The sequence below is a fragment of the Ustilago hordei genome, assembly GCF_900519145.1.
Source record: "Ustilago hordei strain Uho2 genome assembly, contig: UHO2_contig_04, whole genome shotgun sequence".
Lineage (NCBI taxonomy): Eukaryota > Fungi > Basidiomycota > Ustilaginomycetes > Ustilaginales > Ustilaginaceae > Ustilago > Ustilago hordei.
In genome coordinates this window covers 1470682-1484707 of record NW_024545261.1, presented here as the reverse complement: position 1 = coordinate 1484707, position 14026 = coordinate 1470682, and the positions used below count along the sequence as shown (strand labels likewise).

The following is a 14026-nucleotide window of genomic DNA, read 5'->3' as shown; positions in this document are numbered from 1 at the left end:
AAGACCTTCTATGACACCACAAAGCTCGAAATCTTGGGTATCAAGGTTGACACAGAAGCCCTGATGCTCGGCATTACTGACACATGCAGGTCCTCCATCCTTGGCACAATTGAGTCACTCCTCCTTTCCCAGTGCATATCCCTCCTCCAGCTCCAGCACATCTCTGGTCTCCTGCAGTTCGTGACACAGGTGGCTCCCCTCAGCTGTGCCCATCTTGGCCAGTTACACATCACCCTCCACTGAGCCCACCACTCACCCCTCAGCCTGCTGAGACTGCCCCAACTGGCCGTAGCTGAACTGTGATGGTGGCACCAGCTCCTCAGCTGCTGGACTGGCCTCTCCCTGATCCTTCCATCCCCACTGCATGCAGCACACATCTGGACTGATGCATGCCCACGAGGCCTTGGAGGCTACCTTGGCGCTGCGGAGCACCTGGACCTGGTGCTCGCTCACAGTGTTCCACACAGGCACCACAAGAAGAACATTCAGTTCCTTGAAGCCCTCGCCATGCTCGACTGCCTTTGTGCCTTCCTCCCCCACCTCACCAGCCACAGGTTCACTCACATGGTCTTCCACATGGACAACGAGAATGTTGAGCATGGCCTGCACTCGGGGAAGTCCAAGGACCCCTTGACCCAGACTCTGTTGTGGGAAATCTTTGGCATTTGCTTCGAACACAACTTGGTGTCATACCCCACTTGGGTAAGCAGTACCAACAATGTGTTAGCTGACCTCCTCTCCCACCATCATTTTGCCCAAATCTGTGCCCAGTTCCCACAGGCACACCAACAGCTGTTCTCCCTGGTGCATTCCCCCAGTCTGCAGCAGCCTCACTCACCACACCAGCCTTTGCCAGGCTCCTTGGCTGTTTGACGCTGGCAGCCTCCCTCCTCCTGCATGGCCTCAGTGAGCATTCCTGCTGCCAGTACAACTCGGTCAGCGAAGAGTATCAGGCCTTCTGCCTCCAGCACTTTGGCCCCAACTGACCAGCACTGCCCTCCTCCGATCTGCACTTCATCGAGTGGATTGCTGCACTTGGCCATGCTGGGTGCAGCTACCATGCCATCTGCCACTGCCTCACAGCCCTTTCCTCCTGGCAAGTCAACCTGGGCCTTGACTCCTCTGCCTTCACCCACCCTTGTATGCAGAGGGCCCTCAAAGGCTTCAAGCAGCTCTATGGCATCACCCAGCAGGGCCAAAAACTCCCCATCACTCTCCCTGTCCTCCACAGTCTCCTGGATGCCATCTGGGTTGCCCCTGCCCTGTCCTCACATGACTGCATCACCTTCACTGCTGCCTTCACCCTTGTGTCAGGGGTCTCGCGCCTGAAACCCAGGTCGGTCTGTCGAGATACTCGGTGACTATCAAACTGTGTGACAGCTATTGTCTCGGTATCGGTGACTATCAAGTTGTGCAGTGACAGCAGGTGGCGTTCGTTGTATATACTATCGTAGGTTTCGGCTGACCTCTGTGGACACTCCGTTCAGGGGTAGCTCGGCACGATCAATATCAATGTTATGATGACACCAAGGTCTGGTGTGAGTGTTGATGATGATGAGGTTGATGGTGTTGGTGATGAGATTGGTGATGTCGATGATAATGAGGTTGATGGTGTTGGTGATAAGGTTGGTGGCGTCAACACGAGTGTCCAGTGTGTTGACTTGATGCTTGAAGTGATCCCCGGACCGCAGTGGACTACTGCCTTCGGTTCTATCTATATCCGGACCGCTAACCTGCTATGGGCGCCTTCGGACGTCAGGTAGTGGTGATACAACACACACACTACGATGAGGAGCAACCCTGATAGATTGCTGCTATGCTGACTGAAACTAATGTATACTTATGCTGAAGTGATAACTAGTTATGGTGAGTAGAGTGGATGAGGATCCACTCGACCTATTGATGAGAAAGCATGGTTATATACCTCTTCTCAGCATCGCCAGCGATGCTGCTCCTGCTCTCTCTCCAGAGAGTACCTTCTTCATCGAGTACTGCTCAGGGGCCTCTCCTGCTTGGCACCCCTGTGCCTCTTGGTCGACACAGCTCCTCCTCCTCATGACCTGGTGTCGACTCCTTCGACACTGCTCCTCCTCCTCATGACCTGATGTCGACTCCTTCGACACTGCTCCTCCTCCTCATGGCCTGGTGTCGACTCCTTCGACACTGCTCCTCCTCTTTTGATCAGTGACAGTTCCTTTGGCTCTTGTCTCTCGAGCCCCTGAGTGGTAACCATCTGCATGCTCCTTGAGCTTGGTCCTCTTCGTGGCTGTGCCTGCTCCTTGAGCTTGGTCCTCCTCGTGGCTGTGCCTGCTCCTCCTCGCATATGGGCTCAGTGCTCCTTTGCATGTGAATCCATAGGAGTCCATGGTCTCCATGGAGACTGCACTACGACCATGCTCTCTACTGGTATCGACTAGGTCTTCGATACCTGTGCTCCGTTCATATGAACCAGTGACCCTCCTGCTTCTTGAGCATCCAGGCCCATGACACTACCCCCCTCTTAAGAGCCGAGCTCCGTCGAGGCATGCTCTGGTCTGGTTCATGCTGACTCCTCCTCTTCCTTGACAACATCGCCAACATCATCCTTCCTCCTTCTCTCAACGTCATCCTCCTTCCTCTTCCTCTCTCTACTCCTCCTGTTCTCTCCTCCTCTCTCCACTCTGTCTACTCACTCGTCCCCCCTCCGACACCTCATACTCCTGGATGAGGTCGGGACAGTTGAGGTTCTCTACTGGTTCCCATGAAGCAGCTTCTTCTGAGTACCCTCTCCACAACACCTTGTACTCTGTAGTCCCATTGTGTGAACGCTTGTCGATGAGTGCTTCGACTTCGAAGTCGAGGTCCTCATCTGGAAGTGGTGGCATGGTGGGCTGTTCAGCACGTTGAGGAAGAGAACTTGTTCTTGCTGGCTCGAGCATGGAGACATGGAACACATCATGCACCCTAAGGTTTGCTGGCAATGTGATTCGGTAAGCTCGGCGTCCTACCCGTTCCTGAACTGGGTAGGGTCCTGCAAACCGGGTATCCAACTTGGGTGTGGGTCTCCGTGTCTTCCAGTTTCGGCGGTTGATATAGACCATATCACCCACCTTAAACTCAATGTCCTTGTGCTTCCTGTTATACTGGTCTACTGATCTACGTTGTGCCTCTCTGATCTGCTCCTGGAGGTACTTGCAACGCTCCTTTCCATCCATGAGGTACTCGAAGCGACCTGGATCATTGACTCCTAGTCGTTGAGGGATGTCAGGATGAGCTTTGGGGTTCCATCCATAGCATGCAAAGAATGGTGAGACACCAATGCTGTTGTGGACCGTGTTGTTGTATACAAAGGCCGCAGTGTCCAGCAGGTTGGCCCAGTCATTCTGCTCATAGTTGCAGTACATCCTGAGATATTGCTCTATGACCTGATTGACTCTCTCTGTCTGACCATCAGTTTGAGGATGGTAAGCCGTGCTAAGTGAGTGCTTCACACCCATTTGCTCTGCAAATGCCTTCCATGCTCCTGATATGAACTGCCTGCCTCGGTCCGAGACCATGTGATCTGGATATCCAAAGAGTCTAACCATGTGTCCATATAGCAATACTGCAGTCTGTTTGGCCGTGACTGTCTTATGGGTTGGAGCTAGTATGGCAAACTTGGTTAACCTGTCGACGATGACTAGGATAGAGTCATAGGTCTTGGAGTCATACTTCTTTGATGGTGGTAGTCCTTCAATGAAGTCGAGGGATATGGAGCCCCAGGGCCTGTCTGGGGTTGCTAGTGGCTGTAGCAAACCATATGGACGATGACGAGGAGCTTTGTACCTAGCACATACAGGACAACTTGCTACATAGTCTGCAATCCAAGCTGTCATGTTTGGCCACCAGTAATGTCGTTGAGCTGCCTTGATGGTAGCATCTCTTCCTACGTGTCCAGCAGTGATACCATCATGACATTGGGTCATCACCATGAATCGCAGATGCTCTACAGAGAGAGACTGTCCATCTACCTCTTTGGCACTCCTTGAGTGTCGGTTGTTGGTCCTCCCTGGCATGATCACCTTGGGGATAACCAACCTTCCTCCACTGTACCATAGGTCATCCTTGAGTTCGAAAGGCTTCTTCCTATGTATCTCCTGTAGCTCTTGGTCTAAAGGCTGGAAGATCTTGACCAGGTCTTTGAGACCTTTTGATGCTATGGACTCCATCGAGATCATGGGGGCCACTAGGAGCGAGTCATGGTCTGCTGTCTCCTTGAACACTCGAGGAGGCAGTAGTTGCCTCACATTGTGATCCTGCTCTTCACCGGCTGGTTGCATGTCTGTCCTTCTGGTGAGAGCATCGGGTTCACCACCTTTGTCTCCTGGTCGATACTGCAATATGAAGTCGAAGTCTGCTAGTAGTATTGCCCATCGAGCTTGTCGACCTGTGATGCGTCTCTGTGACTTGAAGTACTTGAGGGCTTCATGGTCAGTGAGGATGACCAGCTGGTTCGGTAGTCCAGCTAGCATGTGTCGCCACTGAGTGAGGCAGGCGACCACAGCTAGGAGCTCCTTATCATGGATCTCATAGTTCTTCTCGGCAGAAGACATCTTCCTAGAGTAGAAGGCCACTGGATGCCATCGTCCTTCATGCTCCTGCTTGAGCACTCCTGCTATAGCAAAGTCACTTGCATCAGTCTCCAACCTTGTTGGAAGGTGGTAGTCGAAGTGCTGAAGCACTCCTGCTGATGTGAAGGCCTGGATGAGCTTGTGGAAGGCCTGTTGGGCCTCCTCTGGTAGCTCGAACTTCTTGAACCGTTCTATCGGCTTTACCAGTGCTGTCAAGGGCTTGGCTATGCGAGCAAAGTGGGCTATGAACCTTCGATAGAAGTTGGCAAAACCCAGGAACCTCTGGATGTCATGGATTGACTCCGGCATTGGCCACTCCTTGACAGTGCGCACCTTTTCTGGGTCCATCTCTATGCCCGTTGGCTTGATGATGTACCCCAGGAACTCGACTGTCTTGGTGTGGAACTCACACTTCGACAGCTTGGCAAAGAGCCTGTTGCTCCTTAAGCGAGTAAGGACCTCAGTGACATGCTTCACATGTGCTTCTTCAGTGTCACTGAAGATCAGGAAGTCATCTAGGTATACTACCACATACATCCCAATGATGTCTCGGAAGATGTCATTGATGAATGACTGGAAGTGAGCCGGAGCATTGGCTAGGCCAAAGGGCATCACTAGGTACTCATAGAGTCCCAACTGAGTGCCAAAAGCTGTCTTCCATTCATCTCCTTTAGCAATCCGGATGAGGTTGTATGCTGCTCTAAGGTCTAGCTTGGTATAGATCCTTGCCTTCCTGAGTAAGAACAGCTGCTCCTCGATGAGGGGCAATGGTGCCCTGTTCTTGACAGTGATCTCGTTGAGACCTCTGTAGTCCACACAGAGTCTGAGACCTCCATCCTTCTTTGGTACGAAGAGCACCGGTGATCGTGCCGGGCTCTTTGATGGTCTTATGAACCCCTTCTCGAGGTTCTCATCCAAGTACCTCCTCAACTCGGACATCTCCTTGGGTCCCTTAAGGTATAGGGGCCCTTGAGGTGGCTTCTCTCCTTCTATCAACTCGAGGTGGAGATCATGCTCGGTATGATGGGGCAGCTTGTCTGCTTCCACCTCATCAAACACATCTCGCAGGTGTTGGTATGGCTTTGGTATGTCTGCAGCCGTCACCACCTTATCTACCTCCACCTCCATCTCGACTCCTTTGTCTGCGCCTGTAGGTACAAAACCAAAGGCCGGAAGTGATGATGGTGGCTCCTCTAACAGCATGAACCCTATGGGTCCATCTTCCAGAGCTGCTCGTAGTATGCGCTCTGCTGAGACAAACTTGTTACCATGGAGGGTTGGTCTCCTCATGGTTAGGTCCCCTGCTCTTGCTGCTTCAGGGGGTCTCCTAGGGGGTCGGTCCTGCTCCTGAGTCTTGAACTCCAGCTGGCCCGTATCCCATTGTATGGTGGGTTTGAGCCTCCGTAGCTCAGTGAACCCCAGGATGAGGTCATAGTCCGCAGTGTCGGCCACTGAAGCTTCGACCACACCCAGATTGTGTGTACCAATAGATACCTGCATGCTCGCAGAACTATTGATGGAGAGTTGGTGCCCGGTGACACCATGGATCGATCTTGTTTTTATGGGTTTTGTGGGTATTCGGTACTTACTAATGAAAGAATCTGAGACTATGGACAAACCAGCACCGGTATCAGCTAGTATCCGAGCAGGATGGTCTTGAACCATTCCAGAGAGCTCCAGTACTGCTTTGCCTCCACTGGTAGAGAAACATACTTGACAATCTTGATATATACAGAGTGATGGTGAGGAGGTTTGTAGAGCAATGCATGCCATCAGTGCATCACCCCACTGACGTTTCCCTCATCGTCATCATCATCGTGCTCCTCCTCGTGATCGGGGTCCATGGGTTGCTGGTATGAGCTGAGGTCCATGGCCTCGGGGTCACCCGTCTCAGTACTGCCTGTGTGGCCATCTCCTGAGTCGGTGGCCTCCTCGAAGGGGTCTGCTGTGGTGACCATAACCTTTGGTCCCATGGGTCGAGAGCTAAGAGGGTTTACCCTCCTGCTGGGGCAGTCTCTGGCCCAATGGCCGATACCCTTGCATACATGACAGGTGTTGATACCTGATGGAACAGGGCTTCCTTGCTTCGAGGGTTGGGTGGGATGATGAGGAAGGGGTCGGTTTAGGTTTTGTATAGTTGCTTGTGTAGTTGCTTGTGATGGTGATCGAGCTGGATAAGGTTGAGTGGGTTGTCGGATGGGGATTGAACTTTGATTTGGCCGAGACCCAGTTCTTAGTGGAGGTGACGTGGCATTTGGAAGTGAGTGTCTAGCCGAGGACTGCTGTAGTAGCATCCTCTGTCGATCGATCTCCTCGACCTCTCGATACCACTCCCATCTCTTCCCAGGTGGATTCCTCTCGAACTTCTCCTGTATGCTACGAGTGAGACTACCTCTGAAGAGATCAATCACTAGCTCATTGTCATCTAGGTTGACCTGTCCTTCCAAGTCTCTGAACCGCTCTACATGACGTGTGGCGGCACCAGGAGCATCACTTGTGAGTCTGAGAGCCAACAGCTTGTTGTATGCCTCCATCCTAGCATTGTGTGGGTTGAACTGCTCTGACAGTCGCTCTGTGAAGTAGTGCCAATCATTGAACAACCTTCCTTCTCTAGCTCTATCAATACGGAGCTTGGAGGTCCACCACTCTCTTGCTGTCCCTTCCAGTTGAGCACCCATGTGATTGATCATCCTAGACTGCTCATACACCTGGTTGAACTTAAACCATGCTTCGGCTTCTAGAATGAAGATCTCCATGTCTCGGGGATTGAACTTTGGAAAGGGGGTGGCAATGGGCTTTGACCGGTTAAGCTCTGCCATGATGCTGGTATCCTCCTCATGGTCCAGGGGGTAAGGGTCCGTCCTAGTCCTGCTGTAGGGGTCCAGCTTAGTCTTGACATATCTTGGCCCAGTAGGTGAAGCATACTTCTCGTAGTTGATGTCCTCCTGCTCATCCAGGTTGAATGAGACTGATCGTCTTGGTCGTGGAGCTGGAGTAGGAGTATGTGGGTCTCCTATCATAGACTCATCTCCTCCTCCTGCTTGGTCTTCTGAGTGAGAGAGGTCCATTGTCTCCTCCCTGCTCAGTTGAGCTCATTGTAATCGTTCCTCTCGATGACCTTGTCTGGTAAGCTCTAGCTGTGCTTCCAATAGAGTGAGTAGTCTATCGAGCTTATTGTTGAGGTCTGGGTCCGTCATGGTGATCGTGAGGAGCTGCTTGAACGATCCACTCTAATGTCAGGGGTCTCGCGCCTGAAACCCAGGTCGGTCTGTCGAGATACTCGGTGACTATCAAACTGTGTGACAGCTATTGTCTCGGTATCGGTGACTATCAAGTTGTGCAGTGACAGCAGGTGGCGTTCGTTGTATATACTATCGTAGGTTTCGGCTGACCTCTGTGGACACTCCGTTCAGGGGTAGCTCGGCACGATCAATATCAATGTTATGATGACACCAAGGTCTGGTGTGAGTGTTGATGATGATGAGGTTGATGGTGTTGGTGATGAGATTGGTGATGTCGATGATAATGAGGTTGATGGTGTTGGTGATAAGGTTGGTGGCGTCAACACGAGTGTCCAGTGTGTTGACTTGATGCTTGAAGTGATCCCCGGACCGCAGTGGACTACTGCCTTCGGTTCTATCTATATCCGGACCGCTAACCTGCTATGGGCGCCTTCGGACGTCAGGTAGTGGTGATACAACACACACACTACGATGAGGAGCAACCCTGATAGATTGCTGCTATGCTGACTGAAACTAATGTATACTTATGCTGAAGTGATAACTAGTTATGGTGAGTAGAGTGGATGAGGATCCACTCGACCTATTGATGAGAAAGCATGGTTATATACCTCTTCTCAGCATCGCCAGCGATGCTGCTCCTGCTCTCTCTCCAGAGAGTACCTTCTTCATCGAGTACTGCTCAGGGGCCTCTCCTGCTTGGCACCCCTGTGCCTCTTGGTCGACACAGCTCCTCCTCCTCATGACCTGGTGTCGACTCCTTCGACACTGCTCCTCCTCCTCATGACCTGATGTCGACTCCTTCGACACTGCTCCTCCTCCTCATGGCCTGGTGTCGACTCCTTCGACACTGCTCCTCCTCTTTTGATCAGTGACAGTTCCTTTGGCTCTTGTCTCTCGAGCCCCTGAGTGGTAACCATCTGCATGCTCCTTGAGCTTGGTCCTCTTCGTGGCTGTGCCTGCTCCTTGAGCTTGGTCCTCCTCGTGGCTGTGCCTGCTCCTCCTCGCATATGGGCTCAGTGCTCCTTTGCATGTGAATCCATAGGAGTCCATGGTCTCCATGGAGACTGCACTACGACCATGCTCTCTACTGGTATCGACTAGGTCTTCGATACCTGTGCTCCGTTCATATGAACCAGTGACCCTCCTGCTTCTTGAGCATCCAGGCCCATGACACCTTGCCTATGTGTGCCTCCTGTGGTGTGCTGAGTTTACTTGGTCCAACCTCAATGACTCTGTCCTGTGGGTTGGTTCCATCACTTGGTCCAAGACCTATGCCATGCTTCACCTCGCCTGCTCAAAGACTGACCCATTCAGGACTGGCATCGACCTCATCGTCCCCAAAGTCAGTGGCTCCGCCTGCCCTTACACTGCTCTGTGCACCATCTGCAGGTGCCCCTCTTTGATTTGGACAACAGTGCGACACCCTTCTCCCATGATAGGGTCATCAGTGTCTTACAACAGCTCCTGGGTCAGTTGGGGTTGCCTGCCTCAGCATATGCCAGCCACTCCTTTCGCAGGGGGGGTGCCACCTGGGCTGTGCTCCTCAGTGCCCCCACTGAGGCCATCCAGGCATTGGGACGCTGGTCCTCCAACTGCTTCCACTGGTACATTGATCACCCTCCCTCTGCATGTGGCAAAATCGCTGCCTCCTACCTCTTCTCAGCCTCCTCCACCACTTAATTCCTCCTTGGCTTGGTGCATGACTCCTCAGCCTCTGGCTCCCATCCCCTCCAGCAAAACTGGACCTTGCTGTGCAACCGGTTTGCTCCTCGCACGTTGGCGGCCTGGGAGCCTCTCGAGCCTGTGAGCACACTCACACTCTCCCCGCAATCTCAACTTCTCTTTATGCTCCCCCACTGTCGTTGCTATGGTATGAATTGATGTTTCGGATTGGATTTTCGAATCTGGTGATTTGCTGCGCCTTGCTGGTCTGATTCCCCACATCGCCTCTTCTCCCGACTGACTTGGGCGACTAGACATCAAGCAGACCTTCGGCGACTTCTCTTCACCATTCAACTTGCGTCTTTGTCAGAAACTCGGCAGTCATGGTCTCTGCGATATCGGCCGAATCATCTCAAGACGACCTCGAACTGATGTTAGATCTCCGCAAATGGCAACTTGGTTGCAATGCCAGATCGTCACCCTCACTCTTGCTGATCGCTGGCTAGAGTGTCTATCTGACCCTCAACTCAGCTGAGTCGGGAGATCCGATTGGTCACTATCCCTTAGCTGACAGGTGCAGTTGAGGAATCTGATTTTCTGCGTAGATGATGATAGTCTAACTACAAGCTCGAGTCCGGGCGTTTCAAAGTCTTTGTAGCTCGCGTGTGCGCGCGGGGCTGCAGCGGGAGTTTTATCCCGGCCGGGATCCCTGCTTCGTCGCATCTCCCTCAACTGGTGCAGAGAGAAAAATCGGCAACTGCGATTGGAAGAGCAACAAAATTCGGATCAACCGCGTTGCAAAGTGACGTCATCACACTCGTCCAATTTCAGAGGCCAAGATTTGGCCATCTTCTCGGTCCACAATGGACGATCCCGGAAACAGCTTTCCTTTGCGGTTGCCCTCATGGCGGCTTGGTCTATGGCCGGGTGACCATCATCTCAGATCAACCACTGCCTCCTCATCAGTCGCACCAAGCCGCTCATCTCGGACAGTCTAAATCCAATATCACATTGCTCTAACATCATTGTCATTGATAGCGTGCAAAAGGTTATAGAGCGTAACAAGACCTACAAATTGGGAGCAACAAGCGATTCAAAGAGAAGAGCAGTCAGAACGGCAAGCGCAAACCTTGCTCAAGATTAGGTCCACCAATTGAGACCAGATTTAATATACTGCTTCGCCAGCAAGTTGTACATCTCCTTCTTCCTCTGCTCGCCCAGTGTCGACGAGGCATCATTGGTATTCAAGATCGTGATCACTGTCTCGATACTAGGTTTTCCTGGTTGTCCAATCGTCGGCTCCCCTTCGAATCTCGCTTGCATCCAACGTATCGCCAACGGTGTACCCGTGAAGCACAACACGACATGATTCGATAGCTGGTCTCGCACATAGTCGATGCGAGCGCCTCGAGCGCTCCACACGACCATCAAATCATCCGTCGTCTTGTACGGCACCACTTGGTCATGCAGCGACTGATAGACTTGGCATGGCGTCGTTGGGAACTGACCTTTTCTACCTAGCTTGTTTTCTTGCATTATACTAGAAATCAGTTCCACCTCCAGTGGCTCAGGAACGTCAAAGTACGTCCCAAGTATATTGATGCCCCGCAACTCCTTCATAATCGTCCCGAAGCTCTTTGTCAAAGCCATCAGGAGCGCAGCTTTTCCTAGCTTGTTCGCATTCTTGTCCAGCCATGTTTGGAGTTGAGGATAAGCATTAGCTAGGCCTTGCATAATCCCAATGATGAGTCCCGCCGACATCTGTTGATTCGTAAACTCTGCGCAAGCCTTGAGATCGCTTGGCAGGCCACCCATGCTCGCGCCCACCAAGTACTTGGTCAAGTCAGGAGCATAAGTCGGCTGCTGTTGAGCTGCCCACCCGACCGCGAGGGCTCCTCCGGAGTAACCCCACATCGCCACCTTTGCTTCGTAGTCCCCTTCCTCGCTTTTGGGCACTCCCATGGGCTCGAACGCAAGAGCAGCGCGAATCGAGTCCAAGAAGGCATAGGCGGATTGAGGGCCTGCACCAAAAGCACATGTCTCGCTTTCGTAGTCAGAAACAACGACGATCCAGCCTCGATCGAGACAAGGGGCGATGAAGATCTGCTCCGAGGCCGCACCAAGGGTGTAGTCGTTGCCTGCACGGAGGGCGTAGCTAGTGCGAAAGTTCCTTCCGGCAGAGTCACACTTGGCGCCGTAAGCTAGGATCCGATACTTGCCCTCCGAGTCTGGTTGAGCCGTCGACGGCCGAAGAATGGTAAGGACGGTGACTTGAGGTGTGACACCGTTCTGGGCCGTTGTTTTGTAGGCTACTTGCCAGGCTTGAAGTGGTGGCTCGTCGAAGCCGGGGAAGTAGATTACCGAGATTTGACGTGAGCGTAGGATGGCGCCGGCGGGTAAAGAGGTAAAAATATGCGGTCGTTCCGAGTAGAAGGGGTCTTTGGAGGGGAGTGGGATGCCGGCTTCCTTCGAGAAGATGCTGTGATATGACGAGAGAGATGACGATGGGTCAGCTGTCAGCTGCAACACGAAGGACTTGGTTGGGAGGTCGAAGACTTACCCTTTCATCCAAGCCAAACATCCTTGTACGTCGTTTGTTGTATGACTCATGTCTTGGAGGAATGTCTGTCAGTGAGTTTCTGTTGCTGCAGGTGCGGCTTTTGAAGATGTCCAAGCGTTGCTCGTGGCTAGACTTTCGTTGCAGCTTGCAGCGCAGAAGGAGGTGCAATTGTCGCTGTTGCCAACTACTTGAGGAGGTAACGGAGAAAGTGGCTGCCATTTGTCCATCTCATACAAACTGCCCCCTCTATATACGCTTCCGTCTTTGCATAGCATCGAGCATGATCTACTACAAGCACTCTTGCAGAATGACCCACAGCAAGTAGATCTCGGAATGTCAACCCGGCGGTAGAAGCCCACTAATTCTCCCAGCGGCTTCCCTAAACTTCCACATATTACATCACAACGGGCCCAAAGGTACCGCCCGCCGGTAAGACCAATGAGGTAAGGGACCTATTCATCCATCCCATTGGATTTAGGGGCTCATGGGAAGTTACTAAAAGTAGACCCGATGCGACGATAGGCAGATTCGAGCTAAGATAGCTTAAAATGCAAAGCGACCGACGATCATCGCGCGTCCAAGACTGCGCATCAAAGGCAGACACGTTCGGAAGAGCATTCGGCTTCTGCACTATTATAGCGGGAACTTTGCTACAACGAGGGCCTCTGTTTCATCTATCAGCAGACACGTTTGGGCGCTCGTCCTGTCGTACCTCAGCCTGACAGTACGGATCGGATGTCGAAAGGCTGAACAGCCGAAAGCAACACACGGGCTCGCTCATGAATTCATATTTTGTCGTCACCACGACGTTTCGTCGGCGCTACGCCATTGCGATGTTCTCCGCTGCCGATATGGTTGATGCGAAAGCTCACAGTGCTCTGGTCTTCTACTATGCCCAAGCAGCCCCGAGCCAGGCGACCTTGGGATCGAGGTGGCAGTCGAGGATCCATCCACTTTTGCATCACGTGATCAGTCATGAAGGCGTGCGCGTCTGGACTGGACTCAAACAAAGCGAAAATTTTTGTTGATCACCTGCAAGGAGCATAGCAGAGGCACTCTTCACCACACCTCTCCACTCTCCACTCCTCTCCTCACTACCATCATCTTCACATCTCCAAGCCAGGCACACTACTAGCTGCCTGGTTCGTTCTTTCTCCCTTTCTCCTTGATTCTTTCGGTCTCTCGCCATGGTACCTTGGCACCACATCGAATGAGTTGCCATCTGGCACAACAATGGCTGATGCAGGACAACCCTGCTGCTCCTGCAAACATGACAAGCCACTCTCTTCTTTCATCCACCAGCACTTCCTGGGCCGGGTTACTGCTTCCTGTCTTGACTGCTGCACCAGGTTGCCCCAGTCGACACATACACCTTCTCAAGCACCTTCCCAGGTACCCTCCCTGTACCTGGCTCCCTGCCCACCCGCTGCCTTCCTGGCCACCATTCAGGACCTCACACCCCAGGCTCCTGCTACGACACCTGTCGAACCAACACTCCCAACCCCTGCCTCTCCCCTCATCGCTCCCCAACCACTGCCACCCATCCCAGACCCCCCATCCTCAGCTGCACCTGCACTCTCGGTGGCCTCTGATCACAACTTTGTGACCCATTCAGATTTTTCAGCCAGTATTGGAGAGCTTCGTCAGTTCCTTCAGGATGAGATTATCACCACTGTCCATTTGATTGCCAGCCCTCTCCCACCATCTCCACCAGTCACCACCCCTCGCCCTTCTAACCCCACCTACACCGCCTCCACCCAATTCGCTGCTCCACCAGCACCACCTCCAGCCGCCCCCCGTCCTGCCCTATGTCACAGGGACGGCTGGCCTGCGCAAGAGAGTGCGCCAAATGATCAGCGGCAGTTATGATAATGTCGTGTAATGGAGCAGTATATGAAGGGTGCACAGAAGATCAACATATGAAGGGTGCACCAGATTGATCAGAGTTGACAACCATCGGGGATCAATGAGAT

The 14026-nt window shown here is 52.7% G+C and overlaps 2 protein-coding genes across 2 annotated transcripts; both read right to left on the bottom strand.

Moving 5' to 3' along the window:
• Positions 1-2135: 2135 nt before the first annotated feature.
• On the bottom strand, positions 2136-6254 carry UHO2_02830 (uncharacterized protein; the record flags this gene model as incomplete). Its single annotated transcript, XM_041555618.1, has 2 exons — positions 2136-2489; positions 2673-6254. 2 exons carry the CDS (start codon positions 6252-6254, stop codon positions 2136-2138), a joined length of 3936 nt encoding a protein of 1311 aa, XP_041411552.1.
• Positions 6255-10633: 4379 nt separating this feature from the next.
• Positions 10634-12103, bottom strand: UHO2_02829 (uncharacterized protein; the record flags this gene model as incomplete). The annotated part of the gene is made up of 2 exons (XM_041555617.1): positions 10634-11972; positions 12054-12103. The coding sequence occupies 2 exons, from the start codon at positions 12101-12103 to the stop codon at positions 10634-10636; spliced, it is 1389 nt and encodes a 462-aa protein (XP_041411551.1).
• Positions 12104-14026: the final 1923 nt, after the last annotated feature.